The sequence below is a fragment of the Podarcis muralis genome, chromosome 1 (genome assembly GCF_964188315.1).
Source record: "Podarcis muralis chromosome 1, rPodMur119.hap1.1, whole genome shotgun sequence".
NCBI lineage: Eukaryota > Metazoa > Chordata > Lepidosauria > Squamata > Lacertidae > Podarcis > Podarcis muralis.
Window position 1 is genome coordinate 43,619,659 of NC_135655.1, and position 21,561 is coordinate 43,641,219.

General features: G+C 46.2%; 1 protein-coding gene across 1 annotated transcript; it reads left to right on the forward strand.

Annotated features, from left to right (window-relative positions):
* Positions 1-4,680: 4,680 nt before the first annotated feature.
* LOC114584982 (transmembrane protein 151B-like) lies at positions 4,681-18,941 on the forward strand. Its single transcript, XM_028707235.2, has 2 exons — positions 4,681-5,605; positions 17,406-18,941. The coding sequence occupies exons 1-2, from the start codon at positions 5,513-5,515 to the stop codon at positions 18,834-18,836; spliced, it is 1,524 nt and encodes a 507-aa protein (XP_028563068.2). The 5' UTR covers positions 4,681-5,512; the 3' UTR covers positions 18,837-18,941.
* Positions 18,942-21,561: the final 2,620 nt, after the last annotated feature.

The following is a 21,561-nucleotide window of genomic DNA, read 5'->3' on the forward strand; positions in this document are numbered from 1 at the left end:
CTCAGCGCTTCCTGGTGCTTCACTTTCCCCTCTCCCAACCTTTCAAGTGTCCTGCCACAGAAAAATACACAAGGCTGAACTTGCTGAGTTTGAGAGCTGCTGTAGGTCAGAGGCAGTTGTGACTCTTGAATATCGGCTGCTGAAAACTGCAGGAGGGGAGAGTGCTCTTGTGCTTGGGTCCTACCACTGTCAGAACACGGTGCTGGGCTGGATCCAGGAGGTCCTTCTCATGTCCTTAGGAACTGTTTTCATAGCTCCTCCTTTGAATGTACATGACTGGCAAAAGGCAAGATTAAAGCGGTTTGGGACTGTATGCTAAATCCTAGATTGGGACGTCACCCAACCCTTTGATCATCTCCCCATGAGCTATAGTGGGAAATGTAGGGAAGCTCTTTCAAAATGGTGTTGTAATCACCATTTTAAAGATTTTCCCCTCTTAAAGTTGTCAGCTGTAGCCTTAAAATAGCTGCAGCAGATAACGGTCAGCACCAGCTTCTGCTCGGTAAAATTAATTCCAGATCCTCATTTTCTCTTCGTGTGAAAAACTGCCCCGCTCTGATGTTCAGCTATTAAGAGGTAAAATTAGCAGGGGGCAGCTGAGTGTGATATGCCTGCACACAAAGCACTTATCACACATTTAGCATGAAATACATAATTAATGTGTGTTAGACTAGGAAGAAAGGCTTAGGAGGAAAGATAGCTCTCCTAGGCAGCTAATGCCAATGACACTGATCCTAAGCATTGATGGAATCCCAGAATTAACTTCTTAATGTGGATTTTGAAAACTCTGTTTGGTTCACTAGTTTTAGGACAGCTTTCTGAAGTCAGCCTTAATTGTAAAATATAGGCCATCTCTGCAACCGTGGATACAAAATGGCATCGGACCCAACACAAATCCAGAGTGGATGGTGCCTTGTACACCTTCTAGGTGCAGCCAAGCTGGCGCTAATCTTATTGCTCTGCTTTCCTTTAGATCACATCAGTGAGGCTAAGAGAGGGATCTTGTCATCTAGGCAGCCCAAGACCTCTATACACACTGCCCAGGGTGTATTTGCACCCTGGGGAGGTCACTTTAGTGCTGCTAGCGCAGTGGTTTGACTTCATCCTCAGAGGCAAACTCCATTGTCTCTCGAGACAGACAGGTGCCAGCAACTTACTAAAGAGGTTGTGTTTATTTTATCATAGTGGTTTTTGCATTTAGAATGTCTCTGTAGAAAGATATCTATCTGAACCTTTAACATAAAGCATATGTCATTCTCCAAGTAAGGTGTATGTGTTTGTGTTTGCACGTATGTGAGAGCCTGTGCCATTATTTTTATTCATTACAAAATGTTTCTTAGAGAAGCTGGCTTCTCCATTTCTGTTTCTACCTGGTGAGACTGAAAGAATTACAGATGAATGTGTCACTGAATGTCCTCATATTGCATTTGAACCAATCCTCAGGTGTGGTGTTTGACAAAGGAAAGTGAACCCATGATGTCTTTAAAAAGTTATATGAGAAGTAGCCCTAACAGGAAAAGTATGAAACTTTGAGCATGTTGTGATGCCCCCACCTTGGCTGAGCTGCTGTGATATAATGAACACACAAACTGATGAGGGGAGGACACAGTCACCAAATGCTGAAAATCAGTACAGTTGTGCTCAGAGAAATTAAGGAATTTGGCTGGACTTTCCTTTCCTTTACAAAGAGCCCCAAGGCAGAGGATGTTGTGTATGTGTTTACCTGTGGCAATGCACACTAGAGGCCAATGATGCTGCACCCGGATTGCTGAATGGTGCTGTGCTCTAATTTGGCTGGAGGGACCTGACAGCAATAGATGTGTGACAGGGCACAGCTGTGGGTTGAAATAGCATCTGGAGGATCACTCCTCAGTCCTAATTCGGCACACCTTAATTGGTTTTTAGTAAATTACACCTTCAGTTAATCTGTGTTTTTTTGGGGGTTGTTTTTTTTTTTTTTTACGGCTATTAGCCCATAAACAGTTAATCTGTTTGCTGTGGTCTCATTGCCCTGAGACTCTGTCATGCTGTAAAAAGAAGCACGAAGGAACAGCTTGCAGGATGGTCAACCGTGGTGCCTCCCTGTTCCTGAATCTGTTTGGATTATCCACTGCTACTTCCTGGTTTCCCAGTGGGTCAAAACTCAAAAGGGACACTGCTCCATTATCTGAGCCTGCTCTCAACCAGCCCCCACCTGCCTGTCTTCTTACTTGCAACCAGTCAGGAGGTGGCTCTGCCTCTCATTGGCTCTAGCCCCACCTACGCCCAGCCTCCCTGCCTTCCATCCTGCTAATCCCAATGAGCACCAGCCACCACTGCCCCCCAAAATGCTAAACCTAAACCTTTTCCAGCTCTTTGTCTGCTCCCTATGGTGCTGAAGCTGCATAGATCACCCCCCTGAGTCAGCGGTGCAGCTTATGCCCTGGCCTGTGAGTCCCTAACACAGGAATGGGGGGGATCTGGAGCCCTCAAGTTTTTGCTGGACTACAACTGCCATCATCTCGGGCCAACAGCCATGCCTGCTTGGGCTGATGGGTGCTGGAGTCCAACAACATCTGGAGGGCCACAGGTTTCTGATGGACACTTTTTATTTTTGTGTTGCAGAAAGGGAAGGGAAGGACAAGGAGTTTTGTATTTAAATCCCCACACTGAAGGTTGGGGGTTCTGCAGGAAAGGGCTGAGCTTTTGAAAGTGCTAGTGGCATATGAATATCCATTCCCAAAATGAAAAGGTAAGCCTGCTCAGGACGCCCAGGAGAAGCAGCTTGGATGAGAAGGGTCATCAGAGGCTGCAAAGGTAATGAGAAATGGAACAAACAGGCAGCAGTGTGGTGGCACCGCAGATATTCCTGGTCAGCAGGAGAGAGAGAGAGAGAGAGAGAGAGAGAGAGAGAGAGAGAGAATAAGCACTCTGATCTGAGAATGAGGGCAGCAAATGGGGGCAATTGCCCTGCTCAAAGCAAAAAAAGTAGTGGTGGAAGTTGGTGATTGGAAATGCAATGGAACACCTAAAAGGGAATACGTGCCCAGTGATATTTAGAGGGAGAGAGCGTGCAAGGAGGATGCATTTCTATGACCATTCAGAAGCTGAAGTGGATCCCAAAGACCATTTGGAAGGAATCAAACTGAAGTATGCCAGTGACCACTCAGTGCTATTCTTTTCAGCTTCCAGAGGGCAAAGCACCTACCCCACCACTTCTGCTGCCAAGAGGAAGATGTTCTGGCATGTGGCATTGCTGCTCACCTTCCCAGGGGTACAGCACTTTGAGGAGTGCCCTGGCTCCAGCCGAGTTTGCTAAGAGCTGAGCCATAGCAGTGGTAGAAGGAAGGGGGCACAGTAGGGGAGGGGGCAAGAGGCAGTAATTCCCAGAATGGGAATCCCTCTTTACAGGGAACTCTAGGAACTGTATCTCTGTCAGGAGAATAGGGGTCTCCTAACAATTCTCAGCACCCTTAACAAACTACAGCTCCCAGGATTCTTTGGGGAAAGCCATGATTGTTTAAAGTGGAATCGTAGCTCTTTAAACGTATGGTGTGAGTGTGGCTTTTGTCACTTGCAGCTAAAACAACAAAAAGTCTTGTGGCACTTTAAAGACTAACAAATGGTACAAGCGTTCCTGGACGAGAGGCAGACAGAAACAGAAACTGGGGAGGGGGCTGTTTCGTTTCGCTTTGGTGTCCTAGCCCCTTTGCTAAATAACAGAAGAGGGATGCCTTGGGGTGAGGGGATGGCAGCAGCATAATTTATGTATTTAATTAAATATTTTATACCACTTTTTTTGAATATTCCATTTATATCCCACCTTTTCCTCCAAGGAGTTCAAGATGCTTCTTCTCCTCCCTGTTCTATCCTCACAACAACTCTGTGAGGTAAGTTAGGCTGAGACCTACTGACTGGGCCAAGGTCACCCAGTGAGCTTCATGGATGAATGGGGATTTGAACCCTAGTCTTCCAGGTGGCTAGTCCAGCTCCCTAACCACAACACCACCTCAGGAGGGGTATTCAACTAAGTGCTCCTCCACTGAAACTTAAGGGTTGTAACTTAGTCATGTTCATTATTTTCAATGGGTCTACTCTGAGCAGAAGTTAGTTAAATGCCACCCTCAGTACAACACTGTAATTCAGAGGTTTTCAACCTTTTTGGGTCCACGGCTTTCTTGACCAATGACATTCTTTCTGCCACACCCCTGTGGGGCTCAGGAGCCCAGTTATGTCACCCCTTGGCTGCAGAGCTGGCAGCCTCTCACCTTTTTTTCAAACACCCTCCCTTGTGGAGCGTTCCCTCTGTCTTTCCCCTCTCCTTGGGAGTCCTCCTGGGAGTCCTCCATCATTCAAGGCACCCCAGGGTGCCACGGCATACTGGTTGAAAACCACTGCTGTAAGTAAACAGTGTCAAAATTAAAACCACCACACCCACCCAAAGAGAGACAGAGAGATCCAGGATCACATTGCTACTGTTAGGAGATGAAGGACAACATCCCTACTGAAGGATCATAGGATCAGTGGGATCAGAAGGGAACTAGCCACAAGTTACCCGAGCAGAAGGCAGACCCAGTTATGGGAGAGTTCTACTCTTAGATGATGCCCGAGATCCCAAAGTGTTGAATGGGGATCACACATAACTTCCCGCGAAGCAAAAGCACCTCTGACTTGGCTCTCGGCAGAGGAGGCGAAGAGCAGGAGAGGCCTCTTGTGGCTTCTAGTCCTGGCAGGGGGGATCTGAATGGTGTCTTCGGCTTCTGGGATGGCTCTGGCTGGGGTATCCGCTCTCTAGCTGGCTAGAGAAGAGGAGTCAGGTTTCCGTCCCACCCTGCTGCCAGCTGGGCACTGGGCAGATGCCGTCAGCTCCCCGGAGATCTGCAGGAGAATCGCTCTCGGGGAGATCTTGCTTTCCTACGGCCAGCCTCGGGAATGCCAAGTGGGAGAGAGAGAGAAAGAGAGAAACCCACAGGCAAAGGGAAGCCCGAAGTTGGCAGCCCAGTGGCTCCACTGCAGAGTTGGGGACCGCAAAGGTTGAGGCTGCACCGTCCCCGGCGAGAGGGGGGGGGGACCCGTCTCCCTGGGCCAGGCATCCTCGCCAGCCTCTCGCCAGAGGCGCCTTCCGCGTCTTCACCCCCCCTCCCCACCGCTGCCCGCCTCGAAGTTAACGAGCAGCCGCAGTGTTGTTTGCCGACCTGCCAGACAGGCGATGGTCACGGCAGCGGGAGCCCCCGAGCCCGAAGCGCCGAGGCTGCCCTGGAAGGGGACCACGCAACGCGCCGGTGCCTCTCTTTCTATGCCCGGATTGGTTCCCGCTCTGGGAGGCTGGCCGCCCAGGCGATCGTTCAGCACCATGGACAGCGATCTGCGGCAGTCCCGGGGCAGAGTCCGGTAGGGGCCACCCGGCCCGCACCTGCTCTCCGGCCCGGCCCGCCAGACTGCTCGCTGGCTCCCGGGGGAGGAGGAACTTTCCGGTCCTGTTGGCTTCTATCGAGACGCGCGAGTAGGGCAGCGAGATCTGTAATGGCAAAGCATGTCTTCGGAGGGGGAGCCAGAGCCAGCCGCTGGAACAAGCGCAAATACTCCAGAAGAAGCAGGAGCTGCAGCTACAGCGGCTGGCGAGGAGGTGAGGACAAAGGGGAGGACAAGGACAAAGGGGAGCCTGGGTGGTTGTTGTTGTTGTTGGTTGTTGGTGTGTGTGTAATTTTGAAGGGGGGAGTCGTGTGATTGAGTATCTGTATACAAGCGGACACGCAGTGTTATATGCATGCGGGGACACAAACACACACAAGTTGGAGGGCGAGAGTGGAGCTGTGCATTTTGAAGACTCACTCAACTCTAGTGTGGTATCGGAGGGATGAGCTCTGGGTCAAAGCCCGGGACCAGGGTGCTTTCAGATTCCGGGTTGGTGAAAGTCAAGCAAAATTGCCGCAAAAAGAACCGGGTCAGGAAAAGCCGCACCACTAAATGACAAGAACCGTTTTCGTATTCCACCTCTACCCACCCCCTTGAAATTTAGGAGGTTTGGAGAGCGGGAGAGGGAGATAAGTTGTGGTGTAGACTTCTTTCTTGCGGATGCTCAGCTGGGGCAGTAAGCAGCCAGCTGGAATGAAGGTTCCAGCAAGTCAAAAGCGATCAAGCGACGAATATGCAAGGGCAGGGAGCTCTCCGAGGTTCTGGAATTGGAGTAAACCCTGAATATACTCCACCATAATCCAGGTTTAAGGAGCTCCGAAGACTGAAGCTTGGGTTTCTCTCCCTCCTTCCTTGTATGAAATCATCCCGCACCATCGAATGTCCTGCACAAACATCAAAGGCACATCCTAGTAATTAAGGGGCTTTTTGCGTTCCATACACAAACCTCTGCTTTTCTCTTATAAGAAAGTCAAAACCAGGGTTCTGCTGCTGTCTGGGTGGGATTGATACAGCTGAGTTTCCAAAATGCACTGCTGCAGTCTAGTGGATTGACCTCAACAAATCACTTTTCTCCATCAGGGTCATAAAGCAGTCTGCAAAGATTTGTGCGTTTGTGTGTGTGTGTCTTTCTGTAGAGTGTCAACCATGTCAACAAAGCCTAAATAATGAGCAATGGTTGTATGTTTGGTGCTTTGGTTGTTTTATATTATAATATATTTTTTAAATGTTAATATTAGACAATATATAAAGAACTGTTTCTGATTTTACACCATTGCAGAAATATCTTACTATTTTAATCTTTTACGCACACAAAAACCCACTCGGTTTTACAATTAAAAACAAACTAGCCTGCAGCAACGTAATTAAAAGATCATACAAACATATGTGATACAAAACGTTATGAACATCAGCATAAGAAAATAAAATAATATCTGGGGCACGAAGTTAAGCACTTTGTTGTTCCATTGAATTCAGTTATGACATAACCCACTTCACTGTGCATCTCTCATGAAACTTTGTGCCACAATAAATGGGTTAGTTTTTAAGGTGACATGAGGCTCTTGGTTGTTTTCACGGCAACCGACTAGCATGGCTATCGCTGTGAAATTTGATTTGATCTAGAGATAGTGCCATCCATGACCAACTATCACATTTGAAATCAATGGGACTTGGGTGTGAATAACTTTGGCTAGGTAGGGCTCAAAGTAAATATATCATTAATATGCTATGATATTCCTATCAAGCATGACTTTTGTGACAAATGGAAGGGCAAAGTTTCTCAAATGAGCACGTCAGCTTTATGTTTCATAATATCCAAAAATATATTATTAAAACATAACACGTTAGTCTTATTCAATGAGTTCAGTGGAAATTTCTGGAATATGGACGTATGGACAGGCATCATTTGCCATGCTACTGCTAAATGGCAGATCTGTCACCACTGACATAACTTGAGCAGCTGAATTTCTCACACTCAGACCTGGCCTTGTAGCCTTAAGACATGATGAGCATTGGAAGAGACTCATGGGGCTATCACATTGGCACCTTGCTCAGAGCAGCAGCCATCAGTTTCACCACCTCTTAAATCTGTGTGAGCTAATAACATCTGATCAATATCACCATAGGAATATTTTGAACTATTATTTCTTCCATGCAATCATTTTCATTTTACAGAGTGTTCATTCCCTCCTAAAGAATAGTATCCAAATAGCAAGTCTACGTTCATGTACATCTAGGCCAAAGCTTTTTAATAACCCTGAGCAATCCCAAATAAAGGGGAAATCCTTAGGACATAAATTCACACATGCCTTTTATGTCCCTTCCAGAACCTACTTCTGTTAAACTAGTGGCTGTAAATTATGAAACTTTGGAGAGCTAGTGTAGTGCAAAGATTAACAGAGTTAGGAAATGCTTAGCTCAAATCTCACTTAAGCTATGAGCCTCTGGATTGCCTTAAGTAAGCTGTTATCTTTCAGTAGCAGCCTCCCATTTGTAATAAAGAGAAGATAAGGATATTCGCTTATTTCAGAGAGTTGTTGTAAGGAATATTGAGGCAATATCAGTCTCCAAAGGGGTTGCCATGTTAGTCTGTTCGAGCAAAAACAATAAATTTACCCAGAAGTGCTGTTATCACCAATCACTGCTGCTGTGGAAGGGTCACTGTGCTCATTTTTGCATATATTTAAGTTCTAGCTGTATTGTCACTTAAGACAATCATCTTGGCACTGGTGAGAAATCACCAATTACGGATGTGAATTGCCGTTTTGCATATATTTGAGCTCTAACCAAATTGTCACGGACTATACTTTTGCATTCTGTTGTCATTTTCACTCCAATATTTACATTGTCTCTGCTTTATACCCCTGTGCAAATTGAGCAACATGCCCCAGGATTCTTGTTTAAACTGACAAGCGAGGATCATTTCCCCTGCATTTGATGCAGTGAACTCTATTCCATGAAAGCTCATGCGGTAATAAAATGTCTTGGTCTTTACAGTGCCACAAGACTTTTGTTGATTTTGAGACATTGTATGTGGCCATTAAAAAAAAAGCTAAAAGTGATATGTGAATACTACATGTTATCATGAGAAGCACTAAAATAAACTTAAAAAGCTAAATCTGACTTTGTAAATGCAAACACATGCCCCTGTTCTAATTTCAGTTCTCAAATGTGATCACCACAAGCCTTCCATTTTACACTGGGGAAAACATAAGGCTGCCCCTTCCTATCACATTTCGGTTTGCCCTCTTTGGGTTGGGGAATTCACAAAATTTTGAAAGTGAAACATTCCTTTCCGCACTAGCTGTAAGTGCTAGTGACTGAATCTCTGGATTAAGTCTAGTTGTCCGGTTCTGGCTGTGGTCAGTAGCCTACAGTGTAAGGCAAAGTTTTTGGGAGACAGATCCTGCTAAAAGGATGGCTTCAATCCATCTGTTAAAGAAGCATGTTTCCTTGGGCATGGGCTGTAATGCCAGCTGTAATGCTGGCAACTGGCCCCAAAGATAGAGATGGATTAAGCTCTTCCGTTCTTGTGCAGACCCAACTAAGCTCTGCCTTTCCCAGGGAGGGCCTCTCTGAAGTGACCATACTTGCCCTCGGAGCCTGCGCCCTTGTGCTCCTCATGGCTTCTTTGGAAGGCCCTTCAGCATCTCTGGCAGGTGGGGCTGCACCTGAGATGATCTGGAAGAACACTGCTACTTGCCCCCCTGGGTTTCAGATAGCCATCTTCAAATATCCAAAGGTCTGTCACATGGAAGACATGGAGCGAGCTTGTTTTCTGTTGCTCCAGAGGGTAGGACACAACCCAGTGACTCAAAGTGACAAGAAAGGAGATTCTGACTAAACATCAGGAAGAACTTTCTGATGATAAGAGCTGTTAGGCAGTGAAATGGACTCCCTTGGGAGGTGGTGGACTCTCCTTCCTTGGAGGTTTTTAAGCAGAGGTTGGATCCTGTCAAGAATGCTTTAGTTGAGATTCCTGCATTGCAGGGGGTTGGACTAAATAACCCTTCCAACTCTACAATTCCATGTTCCTTTGTGATACCAGAGCCTCCATTGCACACACTCTCCTCCTCAACGAGGTACATGTCTGGCTTACTGACAATTTAAATGAGCCCCATTATTCAAACAGGTTATTTCCCAGTGGACCCTGTATGCCCATCCATTTTGGACCCATTTTGACATTGTCTCCTTAGATGTCATTGGAGTTCACATTGGAAGACTCCTGGTTTTCTGGAATTGTAAGGAGGAATGTCAGGCTACAGAAGGAGGAGGACTAATGGAAAGGGGTGGAACCCCTGAGCATAAACACCAGCTCAGCCCGCAGCTCTTTGGAACATGTTATTTATTTTGCTCACTTATCCCTGCAGTATTAAATGGCTGTAGTCCAGGGCTGCTTTTAACTTGCCACTTACATTTCAATATAAACATGGGAGCTGCAGAATCAAATTAGTTAATCTTTTTAAATGAAAGAGAGGGAGCTTCAAGGAGCCAAGGATGTGTATTAGTGAAATCTATTCTGTTGGGCAAGATCATACTCATGATACTGCAAATATAAAAATGGAAGTTTTAAATTAGCTCGGCCTGCCTCCTGTTGCCAATATGGAGACATGATGTAAGCGTACTTCCTATAATTTAAAAAGCACAGAAATGTTTGCTTGGTCTCCAATGTCTAAAAATACTGACTGCCAGTTTGAAAGCTTGTCTCTTCCACACTTAATTATGAATCTTGATATTAGCAGCGAACAAAAAAAGCTATACTACCCAAACACCTGCCTTTGTATTGTGTTTGTATTGTTCTTGCCTGCCAAAATACAGAAATCTGCTCACAAGGATTAGTCAGTTTCCTGGGGATCTGATTGCCATTTTAGTACTGTTAGTGTTTCAGTTTAATTATTTTTTAGATTGAATGCCTAAAAGGTTTCCCTTCAGCTGTCCTCCTCACTCCTGGCCTCCGCTCAGAGTTATCCTCTGATAAAAGGTGGGCTATAAATATGCATCATAAATAAATAATACTGGAAAATCCAAATATAAGCTCAATTTCAAGAACAAGACCCATTTCCCCCATATGTTCCCCATTACCTTGGTTGCTCTCCATTATTCATTCATTCATTCATTAGTTTATTCGTGTTGGATCACAACATATACATATAGAAAGAATAATTTCTAGATGTCAAGATCCAAGTTTGGGGCAAGTACTCTTTGGTGAGAGAACCCCAGCAAAGCAAAGTATGGAAATATAGGCTGCTAGACATTTAAAATGTACCCTTCCAAGTGTGTTCCAAAAATTTCCCTCTTCCCTCAGCATAGGAAAGGACCACGTTTGGTAAGTTTAACATTGGTTTACTTATAAACTCTTCAAAGGTCTGGTTCATGTGCTTTTCTATACATCAGTCAGAAAAGTTGCACAGGTAGTAAAACTATAAGGGAAGTGACATAACTAAGCCTGGCAGTACAGCTTATTCTATGGTATTAACCCCTTCATGCATTAATTAGACTTAAGCATGTTGGTTATATGAGACTGCTTATCCCACAATTTTCATGCCACATTTTCACAAAAAGAATCATGCTCAAAGCAGCTTACAAGAAAGAAAACAACAAATCAACCATTACAACAACAATTTCATAATAACACAATAAAGCAACAAAATAATAGCAAATATAACAACATATAGAAAACATTTCAGCATTATGAATACAACAAGGTTTTGTTGACAACATCCTTTCATTCACTGAATATTGTAAATATCTTATGGCACCTCCTGTTCTCAGAAGGAAACATTACTTTTCTATACTCTATTGCATCTGATAAATGTAACACCCACTACAGGACACAGAGATGGGGGGAAACTATGGCCCTCCAGATGTCATTGGACTCCAGTTCCCAACAGCCCCAGCCAGCATGCCCACTGGACAGGGATGGTTGGAGACATAGTCCAACAACATTTCAAAGGCACCACGTTGGCTGCCCATGCAGTGAAAGATATGAAGAAGTGGCTGTTTGTTTTGTATTGGTGATAGAGCTGTAGTTACTGTGGAGCTTGAAACAGAAAATAGATCCCAACTTAAAGCACACTGCTGTTTTTCAATTTAGTCTTAAGTGTATTCAAGCACAGGACATTGATCCTTATCTGAGTCTCTCTCCCTCCCTCCTTACTAACATCTCTTTGCCCACCCGCATTTGATGCCTGAAATGGTCTTCCCGTGTGTGTGTGTGTGTGTGTGTGTGTGTGTGTGTGTGTGTGTTTGGAGCTGGATGGCAATCATTGCTTCCCGGTGGCCAAACAGCCAGGACAAGAGGTGGTAGCTGGTCCATTTGTTACAGAAGAAATGCAAGGAGGCAGCTTTCTTTTAGCATCACTCTACTATTAATAGCAAAATCTTGATTGCGTTTTTATAGCTGCCTCATTCTAGGTTTATATTTCTGAACAAACACTGATTCACTCTCTCTCACACACACACCCCATATCCCTGATTGTAGTGCTTGAAGATTGATCCACTTAGTTCATACTCCTCTCTAGTGTTATTATCATTCCTCTATATCTGTTTGCTCTGGAGTGTTTGCCTTCTGATGGCCCATTAGTCAGAATATGCAAAATCTTTGGAAGCAGGACCGAAAATTAGTGGCTATCCTTTCATTACCCAAGGAAGCTACCTATTAATAAGGCTCCATACAAATGCAGCCATCTTCTAAAGCACTACATATCCCCTCTCTATAATCCATATTGACAGTATTCTTACTTTGATTTTGCGGAAGGAAGTTGAGAGGCAGTGGCTTTTCTTAGGACATGCTATGAGTGCTGGGTAAGACTTCAAACATTTGTAGTCATTTACCTGGGAATAAGGGATGCGGGTGGTGCTGTGGGTTAAACCACAGAGCCTAGGACTTGCCAATCAGAAGGTCGGCAGTTTGAATCCCTGCGACGGGGTGAGCTCCTGTTGATCGGTCCCTGCTCCTGCCAATGTAGCAGTTCGAAAGCACATCAAAGTGCAAGTAGATAAATAGGTACCGCTCCAGCAGGAAGGTAAATGGCATTTCCGTGCACTGCTCTGGTTTGTCAGAAGCAGCTTAGTCATGCTGGCCACATGACCCGGAAGCTGTACGCCGGCTCCCTCGGCCAATAAAGCAAGATGAGCGCCGCAACCCCAGAGTCGTCCACGACTGGACCTAATGGTCAGGGGTCCCTTTACCCTTTTTCTTGGGAATAAGCACAATTGAACTTACTTCCAAGTCCTTGTACACGACTGTATACATGCTCCTATTTACTATGTATCCAGTGCGCTCCCATTCCTGGTTTGGGAAGTGATATACGTACACAAATTAGCCACAATCCACATCTAACCTGTTGTTTCTTATGAAATATTGCATTTTGATGCACTTTCCCCCCAACCAGCTTCAAATCAAATTAAGAAAAGAATGATAGCTGTGTTTTAAGCCACTAATGTGTACACAGCTTAGTTAAGGACTGACACGGGCAACAATTTAATAAAGAGTTAGGTGCACTTGAGCCTGCATTATTGGCTGCAGGTCTCTGTTGCGTCTACATTCAGCGGGAACCAGGATTTCTTTCTAATGGGTGAGGCATATAGGGATGTACTTTGAGACTATCGAAATCCTACTAGCTTTAGCATTAATTTCAGCCAGCGAACTCTGTGAAGGGATTGCAGCCAGTTTCTTTAAAAGTATAGCTTCTTTTCTCCTCTCTCCAATTTCCTTTTCAGAAAGCCTGGGTGGATTGCAAGTGTGCATCAAAGTTCTGCTGCTGCAGTTTTGGGCAGCGACCAAAAATGTGGGTGTTCAGATTGAGTCAGTTGGTAGAGCTGTGCCCATTCACAGAGTCTGGGCATCACAAAGAGAGTTTTTATCTATCTCATATTTACCCCAACTCTCCTCTAAGGCAGGGGTGAACCCATGACCCTTGACATGCATTGGACTACAGCTCCCATCAGCTGTGCCCATTAGCCGTGCTGGCTAGGGTTGATGGGAGTTGGGGCACAGTAACATCTGAAGGGCCACTTGCTCACCCCTTCTCTGAGGAGTTTAGAGTCCTGTACATTAAGCATTCCTGTTTTACCTTCACAACAACCTCCTTTGATAGTTGAGAGATGGTGACTTGCTCAAGAAGACCCACCAAGTTTGTTTAATGGCTGAACACAGCATTAAATCCAAGGTTTCCTGGTTCACAACCAACACTCCATCTGCCACACTGCCCTGGTTCCCTAGAATGCCAGCCTGCCATGCACAGCCTTCTTTTTCTGGTCTATCTGGTATCTCAGTTTAATGAAATGGAAGCAGATGTCTTGCAAGAGCTAAAAAGGCAGAGAGAGAGAGAGAGAGAGAGAGAGAGAGAGAGAGAGAATGATTTTTGCAAGGAAAGTGGTGGGAATGAGATAGGTACAGTCTTTGGGCAGGAATAAACAAATGCCTTTCCATTTATAAAACTGCAAAGGCATTGAGTGTGTGCAGGCTCCTTCTTTTCATTTTAGATTAAAGGCAAGGAACATCCCTGTTCAGCTTACAGAAGAAGAGATTGCCTAATGATCTCTGAAAACTTGTCCAGCAGCAAAGAACAACTTGTTGGCACACCCAGTAACAAGCAATAAACACAACATTTGTCCAGGTGCTGTGGGAAAATCCTCCCTAAAGCTGTTTTATTTTGCTTATGGCAGAGGCTCACAGTTTGGTTTCTTAGGTGTGCTGAGCCACTCCCAAGCCTCCCAACCAGGTATTTATGGACCCTGAGAAGATGATGCCTACGAGCACCAGAGGCAGATCCTAGATGGCTTAATAAGAATGACTGAGACAAACCCCTGATGAGGCTGAGGAAGGGGGCTGGTTGCTGATCTGAAGGGTTATACTGTAGGGCAGGAGGAGCCAAGATGGTGCTGGTTTGCTGTTTCTGAACTACAATTCCCATCATCCCTGATCACTGGCACACTGGCTCAGGCTGATAGTGCTGGAATCCAACAACATCTGTAGGGTACCATACTGGGTATCTGCTGAAGGGTGCTGAAGAGTGGAATTCACCCAGTTTGTACTCCAAAGAACCCCAAATCTCCAAACCAAAAGACTCTACTTGCTGAGACTTTAAATTAGGAGAGTCCAGAATTTCACTGCCTTATTCTACATGATGCATAGATCTGATTTCAGGAAGCAGCCTTCAAAGTTCCTGCAGAGCTTAATACAAATCTATGCATGTGAAATCACTGCTCTCAGGCACTGATATCTTGTGGGGGGGGGGGGGAGAGTATCAGGTAAATTGGAATGATGTTAGGTTAGCTTGGAACAGTATGTAGCAATCAAAGTCATGAGATCAAAAGTAACTACAATTTTGTCTGGTTTTAATGGAATACCTGTTGGGAGTTCTCTGAGAAATGGGTGGATACTGTAATCATAAAACATGCTTGAAAATCACAGTCCTTCCAGACTGTCACTTTATATCACTAGAGAAAGATCAAGAATGCCTTTCTCATCCATCCTGGGAACCACACACTCAGCTTTAAGCAGGCTAGATAAAGTCTGCAACTGTCTTCAACATTCAGGGCTATCAGGACTGGGGATCCTTCAATCTCTTTGCCCCTGACTTCCCTGTCCCTTAGCTTTCCCATGTCTCAAGATCTCTTCTCAATCTTACTGGTCATGCTGAAGCTGAATGAGGTTTAGTGTCAGCCAAACTGACAATCTTTCACTCCATCACAGGAGTACAAAGTGTTCTGCATCTGAACATTCTATGAAACCAGACAAGCTCAGCTAATTTCAATAAAAGGATTCATCCTCTCATGCACAATACAATAGAGATCCCATGAAGATCTGGCAAAACAGCACTACTGACTGGCTAGAAGCCAGTTATCCCTGATCTAGAAGTATCAAAGGTTATTAAATCTGCTGGTATTTACTCTTCAGCACCTCATTTATGGCTGCAAAGAGTGTGTACGAGGGCTAATAACAGGTGTTGTGAACTAGATTCTGGGCTTCAGTCACTGACAGAGCTTTTGAAACCCTATAAAATGTCTGGTGGCCAGGGTCATGCAATTAATTTGGGATTCCAACGCTTTGTTGTTGTTTAGTCATTTAGTTGTGTCCGACTTTCATGACCCCGTGGACCAGAGCACGCCAGGCACTCCTGTCTTCCACTGCCTCCCACAGTTTGGTCAAACTACTGTTTGTAGCTTTGAGAACAGTGTCCAACCATCTCGTCCTCTGTCCCCTTCTCCTTGTGCCCTCAATCTTTCCCTACATCAGGGTCTTTTCCAGGGAGTCTTCTCCTCTCATGAGGTGGCCAATGCTTAATGAGCTGCAAATGAATGAACACTTTAAGCCTTAACAGGTGTATCTTAGAATGAGCAGCAATGCAGCTGGGCTGAATATATTTTGAAAAACGAAATAAATCATTCATGCCAGATTTTCTGCTCATTTGCCTGTGTGGTAATATGCATGTGGCAAAGGTACTAGAAATTCCAGTTCTAAATCTGCAGCCTCTGAAAGGTTCGTAAATATAATAACTACAAGAGCAATTTATATAATCCACCTGAAACAAGTCCTGCATCAGAAGTTTTCACACCATAAGCAGTAAACAAACGATGACTGATGCAAGTGCAAGTGATTAGCATGTTTCCATTAGCATATTTATTAACTTCAAATGAGTTGCTCTTGGAAAGCTTTTTGTAAGGTTCGGGAGTGGTCGATTCATTTGTTGCAAATAGATAACAGTATGTAGCAACCGTTATGCAAACTTCTCTTCAGCTGCACATTCTGATGCTAGGCAGGGGTGGTTTTTTTTTGTTTTTACCAAATTCGGTTTCATTTCGTTTCTGGGAAAAGCAGCAATACGTACAATAAAGGTAGCTAGGAATAAATTTGTCAAACTGGGGTGAATGGGACTAGGACTGGGAAGCATTTTATTCTTTGGTGTGTGGGTGTATCACACAAGCCTAATGACCAGGAGCTGGCCCAAGAGGCAGAAATCCACTCAGCGAGGGTCAAGCCTTGCATCCAGCTTGTATCAGGGTGCCTGCAAATAGTCAGCATTTTGTGTGAAGGATTCATGTGCACACCGAATAAATTTAGGTTTGCTCAATTAAAGAGGGTTAAAGAGCTGTTCCCCCAGCACACCAGATACACTTTTTTTAAAAAAAGGAAATTTAAAAGATTGCATCTAATACTTAAAATAGCAGTCCTGAACACCCTTCAGAAACTGGGTTTTGCCCCTCAAGCCCTTCTAAGTCTGGGGTTGGGCCAGGCAAAAGCTACAGACAGGCAAAGAATCATAGACACCGAGAGACAACAGGACTGCTCAAGGTGCCCCGACTATAAAATTGGAGCAATCAACAGAGAGATAGCCGTACTGGCAGCATCTCTCTTCTTTCTCGTATCCAAAAATGCAAGAAGGGCTTTTACACTCTCCAGAAGCTCAGCTCTGCCCTCGCCAGTCCTGGAAGGATCCTTTTAAAAAATCCCATATGCTCAGAGACTTTGCGCCTGTTAATTGGGGGATATAGGAAGCCCAGAGCACTTGTTCTTTAGTTGTCCTTTTTATGAAGATGCACGTAGTGAGACCATTGATCCCCTGCTGGTGAGGCGTGCTGACCTCCTAGAAAAGCAAAAATTTGACCTTTTCCTGTTAGGCAAAGATCATAAGATGACCCGGATGGTCGTCTGATTCTGTGTACAGATCTGTAGGCGCAGACCATCCCCCGACCCAAACTAGTTTGTTAAGAAAATTCCCAAACTCGGTTCCATGGGTGACTCTGGGTTCTCTCTCTGCGGTAGCTTATCTTAAAGTTTTAAGTGTCTATACGCTTATCGCATTTATAAATCTAAAATTTATTGTTGTACATTGTTTTAAATGTTCGTTTTCCTTCTGGGATTGTACCCCCAAGTGTGTTTTATAAGCTGGTCTCCGACCGTAAAAAATATTAAATTACTTAAAATGATCTCACAATAAATCCTCTCTTTCTCTCCCCTCTTCCTTTCTCCACCCCCATCTCCTATTTTGCTGCCTGATTCTTAGCAACAACCAGTCAAGCAGTCTTTGAGCTCTTCCATGTGCAGGGAGTCCCACTGGAAATGCCTCCTTCTCTCCATTCTCATGTACGGCTGCCTGGGAGCTGTAGCTTGGTGCCAACTCACACAAGTCACTAAGCTCAGTTTTGACAGCTCTTTCAAAGGCAAGTCCATGATCTACCACGACAGCCCTTGCTCTGACGGCTATGTCTACATTCCATTAGCGTTCCTAGCCATGCTCTACGTCGTCTACTTGGTAGAGTGCTGGCACTGCCGCGCCAAAAGTGAACTCCAGTACAAGGCCGACGTGGAAAGTGTCTATGACCGAATTGCCAGGATGAAGCAAGCCACGCCATGCATATGGTGGAAGGCCATAAGCTACCACTTTGTCCGGCGAACCAGGCAAGTGACTCGGTACCGCAATGGGGATGCTTATACAACCACCCAGGTCTACCATGAGAGAGTCAACACACATGTGGCTGAAGCCGAGTTTGACTATTCCCACTGTGGGTTCAAGGACATCTCTAAAGAGCTCATGGGCCTGGAATGTTTCTCAGCCACCCGACTGAAATTCACCAAATGTTTTAGCTTCGCCAACACAGAGTCCGAGAACTCTTACCTGACGCAGAGGGCTCATTTCTTCACAGAGATCGAAGGGCTAGATGACTACATGGAGGTCAGGGAAGGCATGAAGCTCAGGAACATAGACTTCAAAGAGCTCATGATGGCCTACGGTGACCCTGATCACCTCCCATGGTACGTGTCCCACTATACGTTCTGGGTGGCTGCTTTGATGATGGTCTCGTGGCCACTGAGAGTTTTCATAGAGTATCGGACTGCCTATGTGCACTACCACGTGGAGAAGCTCCTTGGGGTGGAGTACAGAGTGCCCACCGGGGCGGAGGAGCCCTTGTACAGATATCGCATCCCCAGGGTCAGCACTCAGGACAGCACGGAGCTCGAGTGGCACATCTGCACCAATCGCCAGCTGATCCCCAGCTACTCGGAGGCGATGCTCATGGAGCTGACCAGCTCTCCCGTCTGCAACGGCTACTCCATGTGCAGGTACAGCGAGATCACGCGGGGCTGTGAGCGCTGCCACCACGCCTCCAGCACCTCCTCCATCTTCTCCCGACACGCCTTCCACAGCTGCAGCGGGAATTCGCAGCTCTCCCTCAACACCAGCCGCTTCTCCCTGTGCCGGATCCATGGCTCTCACAGGACAGGCCTCTGGAGGAGCCGCAGCAGCAGCATCGCTGACCGGGGCGGCCAGGACGACCCGTGCTGCTCCCACTCGAGTCAACTGGCCCTCAACGAAAACCCACCCACCTACCATGATGCTCGGTTTTTCCCAGTGCTCATTGTGCACAGGCCTGAAGGCCAGGAAGCGAGGCACTTCTGTCTCCGCCGAGCATCCTGCCTGGAAACATCACTATGAAAGGGCACCCTGTCACTTTCCCGGGACAACTTCACTGCCAGAAGGCTGCTTGCCAGTGACAGCAATACTAGGACGGCTGTGGGATGCAACTGGTTTAAAGTCCCAGCCGCCCACTTCTCCAAATAAGGAAGCATGTTCCCTCAGAAGCCTATGAAGGGTACATTCTAAGCCAGTTCATGCATTCTGTTTGTTTCTATTAATTTAGAAGTTTTCCAACCCACTCTTCATTAAAACAATTCCTGGATAGGATGCAATATATAGGATCCAAACATAAATAACATAAACCAAAAGAATGTTAAAAGAGCACCGGTACAAGTCAGGCTGATCCAGTGAGTCTCCACCAAGGAACAAATTAGCAAATTTAACTAAAGTTAGCAAATTTAACCAAATTTAACTGGTGCTGAAAACTGACCAGGCTTTGTTTGCCCTTCTTCCAAGGAGCTTGGGGCAGTCTTCATGGAATTAGCCTCTTTTAACGTGGGATTATCCCTTTTAATAGTAAGAACCTAAGGAGAGCAGTGCTGGATCAGACAGAAGGCCCACCTTGTCCATCCCCCTACAGTAGCCAACTAGATGCCCATGAGAAGCTCACAGGCAGGACATGAGGGCAATGGCACTCTCCTTCGTGTGATCTCCAGCATCTGGCAACTGGAGGCAATGTGCTTCTGAAGCTGGAGGTAGTCCCTAGACATCATGATGTCCCTAGACACTAGTAGTTCTTGATAGCCTTATCCTCCATGAAGGTGTCTTATCTGTTTGTAAAGCTGTCCACGTTGGCAGCCATTGCTGTATGCTGTGGTGGCAAATTCCATAGCTCAACCAAGTGCTTAACTTAAGGATTTGGGCCAGGGGGAGAGAAAATGTCTTTCCCAAGACCATTCAGTGAGCTCCATGTCTGATTAGCAATCTGTGCCCCAGTTTCCTCAGCTGAAGGCCCCCCCGCCCACTCTCTAGTATGCAACACTACCCCCCATTTAGATATGAGGTGGCAGAACCCACCCATGGTAACATTGGGAGGAGTTCATTGTAGCGCTATGGCAATTGTTCTGTCAGTGCAAACTTTTCAGTTCTCCCTGCTTGCTGTTCTGGGGTTTCCCTGGGTCAATTTCAGGGAGGAACAGGGGAGAAGAGGGAGAAAACCCCATTGTCTTAATGGAAGTCCTTTCACAAGCATCCACCAGGAAGACTAGATAGTTGAATCCTGCCCTTTGCTATCTCATTTCCACCCATGGGAAACTATTGTGACTGGATCGCAAGACATGACTGAAACATTTGTCTGAAATGCCCTTCTCCATCTAACTTCATCTTCCTCTTTAATACAGCCCTTTACTTCCCACATTCTTATGCACTTCTCTTTTTCATTTCCCCCTCTTTTTTGCATTCATCTAAGTATATGCATTTGGCACCCACATGTTTGACATCTTCTACCCATCACTGTGGGACGCGGGTGGCGCTGTGGGTTAAACCACAGAGCCTAGGACTTGCCTGACAGAAGGTCAGCGGTTCGAATCCCCGCGACGGGGTGAGCTCCCGTTGCGTGGTCCCTGCTCCTGCCAACCTAGCAGTTTGAAAGCATGGCAAAATGCAAGTAGATAAACAGGTACCGCTCCGGTGGGAAGGTAAACGGCGTTTCCATGTGCTGCTCTGGTTCGCCAGAAGCGGCTTAGTCATGCTGGCCACATGACCCAGAAGCTGTACGTCGGCTCCCTCGGCCAATAAAGCAAGATGAGCGCCGCAACCCCAGAGTTGGCCACAACTGGACCTAATAGCCAGGGGTCCCTTTACCTTTACCCATCACTGTGAAAAGAGAACCAGTGTGCTCCAACAGTGGTGGAGCATATGCCCTCTCTGCCCAGGGCAGGTGCGCTCCTGAGGGGGGCGCGGCGCGGAGGGTGCCCTCCCAGGCGCAGGATAGCTGCTTGAGTGCCTGGAGCAGTGTGCGCGCCCTGCAACCAGGGGCAGAACGAGCTGCCCATGGTGGACATTCGGTGCACCACCCACCCGCGACTCCCAAGCCTCCCCCAAGCTGTCAAAACAAAGGGGGAGGGGGAAATGCCGCCAGCAAAGCGGCGCAGCTCCCCCATTACCCTGACAGATGGGGTAGGCTTGGGAGTCACAGGTGGGCAGGCAGTGCACTGAATGTCACCCCCCTCAGCGAGGGCACCCAGGGTGATCTGCCCCCCCTTCCTACTCCCCTGCGCTCCAGGCGCTCTAGGAGGAAACTGGTTTTCTAGATCCATTTCATGTAGGGTTTAGGCTCAGTTTTGGCACAGAAACTGCTTTGGTTATGCTGTATGATGACCTCTCTTGGGGGAGAGAGACAGGGGAAATGTGTCCCTGTAAAGTCTCCTCAACCTCTCTGCGGCTTTCGATACCATTGACCAAGATATCCTTCTGGAGCAGTTGTCTGAGTTAGCAGTGGGTGACACTGCTTTGTGGTGATTCCAGTCCTTCCAAGATCTGTCCTGAGAACACCTAGTCTAAGTGTCCATCCTCATTTTCAGCTGGCTCTGATATAGACTGTTTCCATTCAACCTAGATTTAACTGGGCAGGAGCTCTGGGGAACTAGAAAAGATCAGCTGGCTTTAGCTGCGGGGGCAGAAGTGGTAATTGGAGCATCTGGGTCCCACACCTTTTATAAGGAGTGTTGGACAGACAACTGGGCACTACATGGCTATTTCTTGCCTAACTCATCCTGTCTCATGACACAGGAGACCGTGCAAG

Excerpts from the sequence above, each read along its gene's own strand:
- LOC114584982 (XM_028707235.2), top strand. The coding sequence starts at position 5,513 with ATGTCTTCGGAGGGGGAGCCAGAGCCAGCCGCTGGAACAAGCGCAAAT. Across the intron at positions 5,606-17,405 it reads CTACAGCGGCTGGCGAGGAG|CAACAACCAGTCAAGCAGTC; the intron begins GTGAGGACAAAG and ends CCTGATTCTTAG.